Genomic DNA, 14,614 nt, shown 5'->3' on the forward strand with positions numbered 1-14,614 from the left:
ACTTTCAATTTCAATGTATACATATTATGTTTTTTAATGATTGTTTATAGGTTTTCTATTTAGAATTTAGAACCAGTTGTGGTAGATGTCTTGAATTTAGTGGGTGATTGATCATCTTGAAAGTCATATGCACTTATACCCCGTTTGGAAGTTACTAGGGTAATTTTGACATTTTGGGTTTCTAGCACATGTATGCGATATAAAACCCTTCTAGGGTTATGAGAGGAAATCAAACAAGGAAACTAGATTTTTAGGTTTCACGAGCTCTAAGAGTGTATAGAGGAAGTTCCGAGCTGTAATTTCTTTCTTAAAGCCAATGACTCGCTCTCATCTCATCCATTAAACACACTGAAAAAAAAATATGGTGCCCACAATGACCACTCATATGCCAACTACTCATCCATTGTTGAGTGGATTTCCCGCAAAGTTTTTTAAAAATTACATGAACTTATTGACAATTTGATATATTTTGAGTTTACCCCCACAAAAGGTTTGGCAATTGACCCTACCCCCACTCTACTCAATTTTTTGGATTCATTAGAACACCGCAATTTGTTTAAAATTTGTCATACAATATGTGTTCTCCAACCATGACATATTTTTATTTTTCAATGAACATTTTAGACACCCCACTTTCCAATCGATGAAATGTCCTTTTTAGTAGATATTTGAGATACCCTATGTTTACAAACTGCTGACATGCCCACCTCCTCACAGGCCCTTCAATATTCTTTATTTTTATTTTTTTTATTAATTTGGACACCACTCCGCATTTGGCCAAAAATTTGATAAGTCCTTATGTTTTCAACTTGAAGACACGTCACTATTGACCTTAATTTTTTTTTCTAGACTAACAAAAAATAACCTAAATACCCTTATTTTCAACTTAAAACTAAAAATCCTTTATTTTTGTCCTAAAATCAGTCATCTTTAAACTCTTCAACATTTTTCAAAAATTAATTTTAATCTATTTAAGCTCATCTTCAGTCCATCACTTTGAACCTTGCATTAATCCTTTCATAAAAAATCCTAAAAAAAAAATTTCAAAAATTATTATCTTTTATTTCAAACTTCCTATCTTGTTCTTTAGGTTGAAAGTTAAAATAGATTAGTCCTATGGTTCAAGACCTAGGGTAAATTTTTTCTTACTTGAGATGTTGAAGATGCATGACTGACTTTGGGAATAGAAAGCAAATGGTTTTTATTTAAGTTGAAAGTGAGGATATTGAGGTTATTTTGCATTAATCTATTTGAAAAGACCAAGGTCAAGGAGGCATGTAGAATTTTTTTTTTTATTATTATCAATATTTGAGATTCCTATATATGTTTTTAAAATTATGACACTGTCCTTTGACTTAGGTCTTCTATTATATACTAATGAAAAATGATCTAAATGCCCTTTTCTTCAACCTAAAAAAAAAAAAAAAAACCCATTGTTTTATCTCCTAAAAATCACTCATCTTCAAATTCTTTCCTTACGGGGCAACTATAGTTTTCCCCCTCTACAAGAAAATCTTGACTCCACCCGTCCATTGTAATCTTCATAACAGTATAGTCATCCCTAATTTCCTACAATTTATCTCCAGAATTTCTTCTAGCATTCCTCTTCATTTTGGTTGTTAGATTGTATATAGAGATATTTACGAAAAACTGATCAACTTTTAACAAATTTATGATTCCAGCTCACTGTTCATTTTAATTACCAAAACGTGAAGGATAACGAATTCGGAGGTTTTAAAAGATACTATTTCGCAGGTTTAAAGTGACTATTTCATTTTAAACCTGCGAAATTGTCACTTTAAACATTGCAAAATAGTCACTTGGTTCTGATTTATTTTTAACGAAAATGTGATTGTTCACGTTTAGGTAATTAAAATGAACAGTGAGCGAGAATAGTAAATAACTCATTTTCAGCTCATGAAAAAGTAATTCACCCTTGCATATAACACAGTGAAAAAACATTTAGAGTTGCTTAAAATCACATTGTATCAATAATACAAAGTACCTAGGAATTTTTTATTGTTAAACCATGACAAGCATTAAGAATCATTGTAACCTTACAATAGTTCTGTCATACACAAGTAAAAGAAGATCCACACGATAACTCAACCTTAAGGAGCGGTTTCACAGATTACCTTAGGCAGGCCATCTAGTGATTTTGAGTCTACCTTCGGAGTCTACTGTTAAGAACACTCCTGAGCATGGTTTCTTTCTGCACATTATAGAGGGATCATTCACCGACCCCTCATTTGGATGTTGACTGTTCGTACCAACAGGAGTGTCTTTGAGAGATCTATGTAGTGTATCGAGTGCAATTTGATGATTGTTCCTTTGAAGTCCATTGGTGTTCACATCTATAAGGGAAAATTTGAGTGTTAATTAAAACAAAAAATGTTATAATTTGGACTCAGATTGAGAGAAATATAGTAAATATTATCGTCTAAGGACTCACCTGATGTACTGGCTGTTTCTTTTTCTATGGTGGGATTATGCTTGAATGGGACCTTTTGTAATGCAACGATATCGGGGAACATTAATAAATTCATGGACCTCATTTCTTGCTTTAGCGAATCGTCAATAGGTTCAAAACCAAATCCATTAGTCCAATTTTTGACACGTTCCATGATAGAAGGTATCATCAGTTTTTCGACATTAAGGAAGCAGAGAGCCTGGAAATTACATTTACATGAGAACTTTTTTTGAGAAAAGATGACAAAATATGGATGAGTATAAATAATATGATATGGAAATGTATTAAAATGGATGAAAAATAACAGAAAGCAACAAGAGAGTACTAATGTTTAAGACACTGCAATGTACTATCTAGTGAAAAAAGATTTGAGCTAAACCGGTAAAAAAAACCCATTGAGTCTCATATAGTTCTTTTATCGATTCGGTCATTAAATCTTCGAAAACAATCAGTATGACCAATAATGATAAATGAGAGCAACAAACAATTTTTTCCTTCTTAAAATAGGCTGCTAGTACATTTTGGGAAACAAATTAAACGTAGTCAACTTACAGATTCAATTGCATTTAGAAGACGACGGCACATCCCTTGACATCTATAGATTCTGCGTGTCCCGATGAAAGGGATCTCAGCTAGCTTGGTCCCATGGATCCTATTTTACCAAGGACTACACAGTGTAAGCATTCAAGAGATCTTTTAAATGCTGTTAAACCAAATAAAACTTACCATATATTTCCAAAAACAATTTTTTTTTAAAAGTGCATTTTTGTTTTTCTATTTAATCTTAAAATCTAAAATTGCATTTTACCTATTCAGAAGATCCTATACTCATGAATGTAAATAATGGGTTCTTTGTTACAAAGGAAACTGGTCCTTTCTGGTTTAACGAGCGAGAAAGTCTAAAGGGCCCTGCTCATCTAATGGCCCAGAAGACATAATGCCTTTTTAGATAAAAAACGCATAAGGATTTCTTAAGCAGATATTAGTCATCTCTTGACCTCCAAACCTGCAATTTCTTTGTCCCTCTGTGTCCACTATGCTTCGCTACATCACTCATGACAAGTCTACATGGCATAGGGTTGCATTTTGCACCATGTACAAATTCTTAAGGTGTCATGATACATTCACTTCAAGTTCATATCTTCCAAGTTTAAATAAAATAACTGGAGCAACAAAGTCACAAGATGGGTATCCATGAATTAATAAGAAAGTATACCTGATGGATGCAATAGAGATAATTTCATCACCCCTCTCCAAAACAGCAGTGTAGAAGCCACTGTAATTGAGTCGATTATGGTTTGATCTACAAAAGAAATTGAAGCAATCAAATAAAATACTATACTGATCCCTTCCTTTGATCACTTCTCTCCTTGTTTAAATAATTAGCTTAGAAGTTATTCAAAGAGAAAATAAAGTAAAAAAGGCTATGGACCCCTTGTCCCATACTACACATTCCAAGGGAATTTAAACATGAATGGGTATTATTTCAAACAAGAACTTAAAAGAGTAAGCCATAAGAGGTTAAAAGTGTAAAAATGAGGGAGAAAATTTGAAAGCTTTGAACTGAATATCAGAGGTATTGTTAAGTGCCACGTACCCACGATTATATACAACATTCTGAATCATATTGATGCCACTTCGTCGATCAATAATAGGCATGAAGCATTCGTCCATCACTTTCAGTGCAATAGCAATCTTGGAATTGAATTCAGCTCTCTTGGATAGTGGGTAGAACAATGTGTTTGACTCTTCATCTAAACGTCGAACAAGAGTCCATGAAAATCCTTCTGCCAACTCATTTTTAGCCCCAATAAGATTTTGTAGTTTCTCAAAGAGCTGCAAATACAATTCGTTAGTTATCTGTTATGAATCGAATTCGCAAATTCCCATGAAAGCTTATAACCTCAAAGATCTTCAAAACCAACACAAGCATGAGAAGTCTTAAAATAAGATAAGTCCAAAAATTGGACACAATGATGGATACCTTTTTGCAACTCTGCCCACAAAATGAAGGGCATCGAGTATTGAAACCAAAAAGGACCGCTTCAGTTCCCCCACCGCACCCTTGATGATCTACAATGGGCAAAGTAAATCACTCACATTTTTTACAGCTATGGTTTATAAGAAAATTTATCGAAATTCATATCTAAGATAATCACAAAGTTAAATAGTTCAGTAAGATGGAGAATAATTACATACATTTTATCTGACATTGACTACATGTAAGCAATTGATCTGTATTACCACCAACTAATCCACAAAATTTGCATAAACAGTGTGGACAGTGCCATTCCCCTTGAGGAACCATCTGTTACAACAAAAGAACATGAAATAAAAATCAATTTTTTTTTTTGTTCCGATTACGAACATTTCATCACGAAATTTACTAACCTGTAAACCCATGCAGCTATGATGGAATGTCGAAGGACAACCATCGCAACATATCAAGTCCCCTCCATCACCACAAACAAGGCAAAGGTCATCAGTTGGGTCAGCATTAACCTTACCATTGACATTTACTTTGAGAGACCCACGTCGAGCAGATTCTTCTTGTTGATTCCATGCGTCAAGCTGACATTGCATAAGAGAGATACCCTTCTCGACAACGACTATATTTTGGTATGCCAGACCACGATTGCTTCCGGCATGAACCTCAAATTCCGAAACCGTTACAATTCTCTTGCAACAATTACATAAAATTCCATCCTTCGTTATATTTCCCTTCAACAAAGGATGTCTTCCTGTCCAATCCATGTACCATAGTACCTCATTAAGAGAAATTGTTCCACAATCCACCAACCATGAAAGAATTGTTCTTTTTCCTTCTGGTTGACTAGATTCATCATCGACTTCTCGACCTGCTGATTCACTAGATCTTCGGACGGACAATTCAAGTCCTGGTCTTCTCTTCTTGTGTCTCCTATTTTGATTCGAATTACGTCTTCGACGTTTTGAATTTCCTCGTTTGTTAATTGTGTAGTTCTCATCTTCTTCAAAGTCTCTCTCCTCTGAACCACGACCAATTTGAACTTGTTTTCTTGTTTGGTATCTCCTTCTTCTTGAACAACCACTTTTTTGGGCAACCAACATTTCTACTTTCATTCTCTTTCTATGAGACCTCTGAGTGGAGAATTTGAATTAGTATCAGAATCTGATTCAAGATCACACTTTTTTGTTTTTTTTATCGAAAACACCAATTGTTTCTTGGTTTGAAGAGAAAACTCAAAGTAACTGTTGATCTTTGATATACAAAGCAAGGGATTCAAGTCTGAATCTAAATCAAATGGATTTGTTTCCAAATCGTTTTTTTTTTTTTTTTCTTTTTGTTGGCATTAATTTTATTCTCGGATTGTTTCTTTCCTTTCTAATATGAAAATTTTCAGTTTTTTTTTCTTTGTTTTAATGGAGATTAGATGAATCGAGGAAGAAATCTGATTAGTAATTGAGGCTGAAGAAGGAAAACCAGAGGGAGAACTGGAGAAGACAGCTAGCTATCAGTTTCAATCGGAGAAGAAAGGCGAGTTACGAGTTGGACTCGGCCGTTTTAACGCGTTGACCCAGTTTCAATTAGTTGCCATTGATATTCGAGTTTCACTCCTGTACTCCATGAATTGACTAACACTACCCAACTCCCTATCCCCTTTCAACAACGTGGCATTCGGCCCCTTTGTTTTTTTGACATCGACACACACATTACAAACGTGGAGGTGTTCAGATAACCATGGATGCTTTTCCCTCACATCTCGATGAAAAGCATCTATGATTCCGTACACGCATCCACGTCAATAATGTGAGATTGATGCCAATTCTAATGTCACTTTAGTATTTTTCTTTTTTTTATTATGATTATACCTACTCTATCAGTATAATTGAAAATTTCCTAAATCAGATTTGAGCCCTTTCAGCATGGACTTTGAGCCTAACCATCGTATTCTTCATATTTCTAGTAGAAAACCTATGAATCACCAATCAATTTGATTTTTGTGTGTCAAGGACCGGTGGACCACCAAAGGGTGTGCTAACCATTATGGTTAAAGTGGGCTGAAGGAGTGTGCAAGGACGTAGAGAAGGGATGTATGTTTGGATAGAGTTATCTTTGTGGCAAAAGATCAGCCCTCCTAAGCAATATCCTTCTATAGAGAAGGAATAATCATCTTTATGTACATATATCACCTCGAAATTATAGATTGAATTTCAACCCCAGAAGAATATAATAAATTTAGGACTCTTCCTAGAGATCCTAAACAAAAATAAATCCTAATAACTTTCATATTGATCTCTAAGAAACTTGTGTCTTTTCCTCTCATCTCAATCATATGTTTGATGAAGAGCTTCAATATATATATATATTATATATATATATATATATATATATATATATATATAGGAGAGCGTTGGACAAACAATCTTAGGAGGATAATGTTGGGATACAAAATTTGTCCTATATGACTAAAACGTTTCAGATCGGCCTGATTTTTTGTGATGGTGATCACTATGGTGAGGAGATTATCCTCACAAAAAATCAGCCCAATCGAAAACTTCTAAACCCATCAAAAGTGATTTACAGAGAGGCTTAAAGGATCCTAGGCAATGGATTTTCAAAGGCTTAGGTGGGGCTTAAGCATAAATTAATCTTATAATAAAGATTATGCAAAAGGAAGAAGGAAAGAGAATCTAAAAATACTATAAATATACCCTCCCTCAAATGAATGCAAGAGATTGGAAGATAATAGTAGAAACTCAAAAAAAAAAAAAATAATAATAATAATAATAAATAAAGATCCTTATAAAATCCATACTAATCTTTGAGAAATTTTTGTCTTTTCTTAAATCTCAATTGTATGTTTTTCCTGTTTTCGTGATCGTATGTTTGATGGAACCTCAAACATTGTTTAAGGTTAAAAAAATTTGGTTAATAATATCAAACATACGACTGAGATGAGAGGAAAAAGCTCTGAAAAGAAGTTATCGTGTGTGTGTGTGTGTGTGTGTGTGTGTGTGAGAGAGAGAGAGAGAGAGAGAAAGAGAGAGAGGGAGGTGACATACCAGTATCTCTTCTTCTAGTTTTTGTTGCCTTGACTGAAAGCGATTAGGGTTTAATGTCATTGCTTAGGGTTATGGTGAGTATTTATCGTATCACCTCTCAAATATTTTAGACATACCCCTCCATCTTTTGGTGAATATTTGACATATCCTTATGTTTTGAAATTAATGACGTACACTCTAGACCATGGTGTTCTATGAGAGACTACAAAAGTTGATCAAAATACCCCTTTTTATATTTCATTTAAAGCGAGTGGCACCTAGGCGTATAGATGAACTAAACATATACATATATTTGTTAGACCAAAGTTTCATGGGTTAATAAATCAAAACGAGTGACATGAATTTTGTAATGTTACTTTGTTTATGGGGTATTTGATTGCAAATTTATAATTTTTAACTAGCATTTTCATCTTTTTTTTTTAATGCTGAGTAAGCCTGTTTTTAATGAGATCATCACCCATAGACTTTACCAACTAAGTTAGCTCTCACTTTCAAGATCTTCAAATCCTATTGTTGTAGAAATCATCAAATGCATTTTATATGTTACCTAGCACAAATTAATTCTCGAGAGCACTTGGCTTTCACATATATCTCGATTTTTCTAGCCATAAATACCTTATCAAACACCCCTATTAGTTTTTTAAGAACAATTAAGCTAAAACCCTAAAATTCATCCAGCTTAGATGATGCACTTATATCCAAACGTTATATGTGAGACTAAGATTAGGGATATCAATAATAGAGGTTTGCTACCTCTTGTCATGTGTTCGGAATTGGGTGGCTTCTTAACGTATCGTATTGCACTTTGAGAAATTTCCATAGGGCCAGGGCATGCCACCATAGGGACATATCAGTCATACGTTGGTGCAAACCAGGGCCGACTGGGGATGACCTACAAGGGGCTGTCTTGAGTTCTTGTGCACATTAGGGAACGTCTCAAGACAATGTCAGTAGGACACACTATGGCACCCGTGGGGCCTCAAGGCTCTTTCTGTACCATTGTTATACCCCCCTTTATATATTGTACGTGGATTAAGTGAATGGTATGCTCAGGGTGTCCATGTGGGGGACTTTGGCTATCCTGTACCACATGAGAGGGTGTGCCATGAGACTCTTGGGCCAAATTCTAGGAAGAATATGTTGTGGGTGTGGGGACTCCTCAACTTATGTCACAGTCGTGCTTTCCATAGAAGTACCAAAGCTTCGTGTCACGCTTGACACGCTAAAGGCTTCCTTTATTTTCAAAAATCCAAAAAATGAGTTTCTTAGTTCACCTTTGGTAAATCTACTGGTAACCATCTTAGGATGGGAGGGAAAATGTGCCTAATACCTTTCTTATCCCTCAACCAAACCTTCTTACTTTAGTTTTCTAGGTAGACCTTTTCCCTCACATATGTGAGTCCTACAAGCCAAAGAAAAATAGATTTTAAAACTTTTTTATGGTGCCCATTGACACTTTAATTGAATGGTGGCAACTCTTAAACCCATGTAAATGAGCTCAAACCCTCAAATGTTCCGAAATCCACATATCTACACTCACAAAAAATTAGCCAATTTCGAAACTTCTAACCCCTATTTTAAAAAATGTTTGACTCTCTTTAAGGCCTCTGAATGTTATATATATATATATATATATGGGTGGCATTTGGAAGCTCTAAAGAAAGCTAAACAGTATGCCAAACATTTTTAAAAGTAGGGTTAGAAGTTTTAGAATAAGCTGACTTTTTGTGAGGATGATTTCAATGGAGAAGAGATCATCCTATAAAAAAATCAGCCAATTCTGAAACTTCTAATCTTAGTTTACAAGTTGAAGAATCGTGAATCGTTAATTATTTGTAAACCATTTTTTATGGGGTTACAAGTTTTAGAGTGGGCTGATTTCGTGAGGATGATCTCCTTACTATAGAGTTCATCCTCACAAAAAATTAGCTCATTCCAAAAATTTTAGCCCATATAATTAAAAAATGTTTGCCTCTCTTTAGGTCGAACGCTTCCCACATATATATATATATGGGGGCGGTTCGTGGGACGTCTTGGAAAACGGTTGGAAAACCGATGCAATACAACCGTTAGATGTGAAGTGGTTGACGGCTGAGATTTAATTTTTAAATCGAAATTACTTTACAGCTGTAAAAATTTTCAACATAAATTCTCAGGTTTTTACAAAGACCTCCTCAACAAAATATTTTTTTGTTTCTTTAAAAAGACTTCTTTCTCTATAAAAAGTAAAAACTGATTGGACATATTAAAAGTTTTTTTTTTTATCATTCTTTTTCTCTCTTCTCTCTCTCTCCTCTCTCTCTTCTCTCTCTCTCTCTCTCTCTCTCCCTCAGCTGCTACGGAGAACCGGACCATCTCTCTTCTCTCTCTCCATCGTCTTCTACAAGGAACCAGACCATTTCTCTATCGGCTTCTACATACATTTAGATCATGGATAAATATAGTTGGAAAAAATATATATGGATAACTTGATTTTTTTTATTAAAGTATGTTGGCTAGCATCTGACACATGGTTACAACAACAATGTTGGATTCGGCAATTTGTAGAAAATAGAGTGCTCTTAATACTATTGGATGGCCTGCATGATTCTTGGGCATCGATGGGCCCAATCGAGATCAATGGGCATGTTTACCATATGTATTATAGAAACCATTTTGTATTATAATATGATGGCATGTCTATATTCTATGATAATCTTTCAAACCTTCTTTTATTTTAAGTTCCCTGCTTTGTAGGAGTTGAAATATACTGTGCACCAATGGCAGATGCTAGAGATGTATGGCAAGCGTCCATGACACACATTGCCATTGAAGGTGGATGCTTTGTTCTTTTTGCAAATCAGTTTTGCCAAAGGAAAGACTACCCATTACCACCAGAATGTGTGGCCATAGATGTAGATAGAGATCTTTCTCCAGATTCGATTGTGTGCTCCGGAGGCAGTGATGATCTGGTTCTCTGTAAAAGCCGAGAGAGAGAGAGAGAGAAAGAGAGAGAGATGGTCTGGTTGTCCATAGAAGTCGATGGAGAGAGAGAGAGAGAAGAATGATAAAATAAAAAATAAAAAAACTTTAAAACTTTTCAACTGTCCAAACAGCTTTTATTTTTTTTTATGGAGAATGAAATCTTTTTTAAAAAATAAAAAAATATTTTATTGAGGAGGTTTTTGTAAAAACCTGAGAAGTTATGTTGAAATCCTTTACAGCTGTAAAGCAATTTTCGAGTTAAAAATTAAATCTCAGCCGTCAACCACTCCAGATCTAATGGTTGAGTTGCATCGGTTTTCTAACCGTTTTCCAAGACGTCCCATGAACCGCCCCCTATATATATATATATATATATATTATATATATATATATATATATATATATATATATATATATATATATATATGGGTCAGGTTCAAAGGACAACCATTCTACACACATATAGACAACGTGTTTTGTCTTATATGGGCAAAAATGTTTGGAATGGACTGATTTTTTGTGAGGATGATCTCTGTGATGAGGGGATCATCCTGGCAAAAACTCATCCCATTCCAAAACTTGTAACCCCATCAAAATTGATTTACAAAAATTGGACGGTCTATAATTTTTCAACAAAAATTGGACGGTCTAGAAGTTTCATAATGAGCTGATTTTTGGCAAGGATAATCTCCTCATCACAGAGATCATCCTCACAAAAAATTAGTCCATTCCAAACATTTTTGCCCATATAAGACAAAACACGTTGTCTATATGTGTGTAGAAATGGTTGTCCTTTGAACCTGACCCTATATATATATATGGGAAATGTTCAGCACCCTAAGTTTTACCACACACTTTAACAAATGTTTTTTGTCCTACATGGGTTATAAGTTTTGGAATGAGCTGATTTTTGGTGAGGATGATCTTATGATTAGAAGATCATCCTCCCCAAAAATCAGCCCATTCGAAATGTTTAGCCCCATGTTTACACGTTGAAAAAATCGTGGACCATCCATTTTTTGTAAATCAATTTTGATGGGGTGGGTTAGAAGTTTTGGAATGAGCTGATTTTTGGTGAGGATGATCTCCTCACCATAGAGATCATCCTCACCAAAAATCAGCTCATTCTGAAACTTCTAACCCATGTAAAACAAAACGCATTTGTTAAAGTGTTGTGGTAAAACTTAGGGTGCTGAACGGGACCCTATATATATATATATATATGGGAAATGTTCAGCACCTTAAGTTTTACCACACACTTTAACAAACGTTTTTTGTCCTACATGGGTTAGAAGTTTTGGAATGGGCTGATTTTTGGTGAGGATGATCTCTATGATTAGAAGATCATCCTCCCCAAAAATCAGCCCATTCCAAAATGTTTAGCCCCATGTTTACACGTTGAAAAAATCGTGGACCGTCCATTTTTTGTAAATTATTTTTGATGGGGTTAGAAGTTTTGGAATGAACTGATTTTTGGTGAGGATGATCTCCTCACCATAGAGATCATCCTCACCAAAAATCAGCCCATTCCGAAACTTCTAACCCATGTAGGACAAACGCGTTTGTTAAAGTGTGTGGTAAAACTTAGGGTGCCGAACAGGACCCTATATATATATAGGGTCCCGTTCGCCACCCTTAGTTTTACCACACACTTTAACAAACGCGTTTTGTCTTACATGGGTTAGAAGTTTCGGAATGAGCTGATTTTTGGTGAGGATGATCTCTATGGTGAGGAGATCATCCTCACCAAAAATCAGCTCATTCCAAAACTTCTAACCCCATCAAAATTGATTTGCAAAAAATGGACGGTCCACGATTTTTCAACGTGTAAACATGGGGCTAAACATTTCGGAATGGGCTGATTTTTGGGGAGGATGATCTTCTAATCATAGAGATCATCCTCACCAAAAATCAGCCCATTCCAAAACTTCTAACCCATGTAGGACAAAAATGTTTGTTAAAGTGTGTGGTAAAACTTAGGGTGCTGAACATTTCCCATATATATATATATGTGGGAAGCGTTCGACCTAAAGAGAGGCAAACATTTTTTAATATATGGGCTAAAATTTTTGGAATGAGCTAATTTTTTTTTAGGATGATCTTTGTGGTGAGGAGATCATCCTTGCCAAAAATCAACTCATTATGAAACTTCTAGTCCGTCCAATTTTTGTTGAAAAATTATAGACCGTCCAATTTTTGTAAATCAATTTTGATGGGGTTACAAGTTTTGGAATGGGATGATTGTTTGCCAGGATGATCCCCTCATCACAGAGATCATCCTCACAAAACATCAGCCCATTCCAAACATTTTTTCCCATATAAGACAAACACGTTGTCTATATGTGTGTCGCAATGTGGGTTGCAGGAATATATATATAGGTAATGTTCAGCACCCAACCATTTACCCAACAACTTGCCCAACATGTTTTGTCCTACATGAGTTAGAAGGTTTGGAATGGGCTGATTTTTTTGTGAAGATGATCTCTATGGTTTGAAGATCATCCTCACCAAAAATCAGCCCATTCCAAAACTTTTAGAAATCATCCTCACCAAAAATCAGCCTATTCCAAAACTTCTAACCCCATGTTTACAAGTTAAAAAATTGTGGACCATCCATTTTTTGTAAATCATTTGTGATGGGATTAGAAGTTTTGGAATGTGCTAATTTTTGGTAAGGATGATCTCCTCACCATAGAGACCATCCTTACCAAAAACCAGCATATTCCAAAACTTCTAACCCATGTATGATAAAACATGTTGGGCAAATTGTTGGGTAAATGGTTAGGTGCCGAACGGGACCCTATATATATATATATATATATATAGGGAAATGTTCAACACCGTACCCTTTACCCTAAGCTTTATCAAACGTGTTTTGTCCTACATGAGTTAGAAGTTTTGGAATGGGCTGATTTTTGGTGAGGATGATCTCTACGATTAGAAGATCATCCTCACCAAAAATCAGCTCATTCCGAAATTTCTAGCCCCATGTTTACAAGTTGAAAAATCGTAGACCATTCATTTTTTGTAAACCATTTTTTATGGGGTTAAAAGTTTTGGAATGGGCTGATTTTTTGAGGATGATCTCCTCACCATAGAGATCATCCTCATCAAAAATCAACCTATTCCAAAACTTCTAACCTATGTAGGACGAAACACGTTTGGTAAAACGTAGAGTGGGGAATGGGTTACATATATATATATATAGGGTCGGGTTCCGTATACCCCTATTACGACTCACATTGCGACACACCGTTTTGTCTTATATGGGCAAAATGTTTGGAATGGGCTGATTTTTTGTGAGGATGATCTCTATAGTGAGGAGATCATCATTACCAAAAATCAGCTCATTATGAAACTTCTAGCCTCATGTTTACAAGTTGAAAAATTTTAGACCGTCCAATTTTTGTAAATCAATTTGGATGGGGTTAGAAGTTTTGGAATGAGATGATTTTTTGCCAGGATGATCACCTCATCACAGAGATCATCCTCACAAAAAATCAGTCCATTCCTAACATTTTTGCCCATATAAGACAAACGGTGTGTCGCAATATGAGTCGTAATAGGGGTCGTAATAACACCATCTATATATATATATATATATATATATATAGGGTCGGGTTCCTGCAACACACATTGCGACACACATATAGACAACGTGTTTGTCTTATATGGGCAAAAAATGTTTGGACTGAGCTGATTTTTTGTGAGGATGATCTCTGTGATGAGGGGATCATCCTGGCAAAAAATCATCCCATTCCAAAACTTGTAACCCCATCAAAATTGATTTACAAAAATTGGACGGTCTATAATTTTTCAATATAAAAATTGGACGGTCTAGAAGTTTTGGAATGAGCTGATTTTTGGCAAGGATGATCTCCTCACCACAGAGATCATCCTCACAAAAAATCAGCCCATTCCAAACATTTTTGCCCATATAAGACAAAACACGTTGTCTATATGTGTGTTGAAATGGTTGTCGTTTGAACCTGACCCATATATATATATATATATATATATGGAAATGTTCGGCACCAAAAACTTTTCAAAACATGGGTTAGAAGTTTTGGAATGGGCTGATTTTTGGTGAGGATGATCTCTACGGTGAAGAGATCATCATCACCAAAAATCAGC

At 35.2% G+C, this 14,614-nt stretch overlaps 1 protein-coding gene across 1 annotated transcript; it reads right to left on the reverse strand.

The window, feature by feature from the left end:
* Positions 1–1,914: 1,914 nt before the first annotated feature.
* On the reverse strand, positions 1,915–7,550 carry LOC147389327 (increased DNA methylation 1-like). The gene is made up of 9 exons (XM_086418924.1): positions 7,517–7,550; positions 4,862–5,590; positions 4,670–4,778; positions 4,455–4,543; positions 4,068–4,306; positions 3,687–3,773; positions 3,023–3,122; positions 2,453–2,669; positions 1,915–2,354 (listed from the first exon to the last, which is right to left on the reverse strand). The coding sequence occupies exons 2-9, from the start codon at positions 5,570–5,572 to the stop codon at positions 2,137–2,139; spliced, it is 1,770 nt and encodes a 589-aa protein (XP_086275050.1). The 5' UTR covers positions 5,573–5,590; positions 7,517–7,550; the 3' UTR covers positions 1,915–2,136.
* Between the last annotated feature and the right edge of the window lie 7,064 nt (positions 7,551–14,614).

Source organism: Akebia trifoliata, chromosome 12 (assembly GCF_017979445.1).
Source record: "Akebia trifoliata isolate Shusen 1 chromosome 12, ASM1797944v1, whole genome shotgun sequence".
NCBI classification, from domain to species: Eukaryota; Viridiplantae; Streptophyta; class Magnoliopsida; order Ranunculales; family Lardizabalaceae; genus Akebia; species Akebia trifoliata.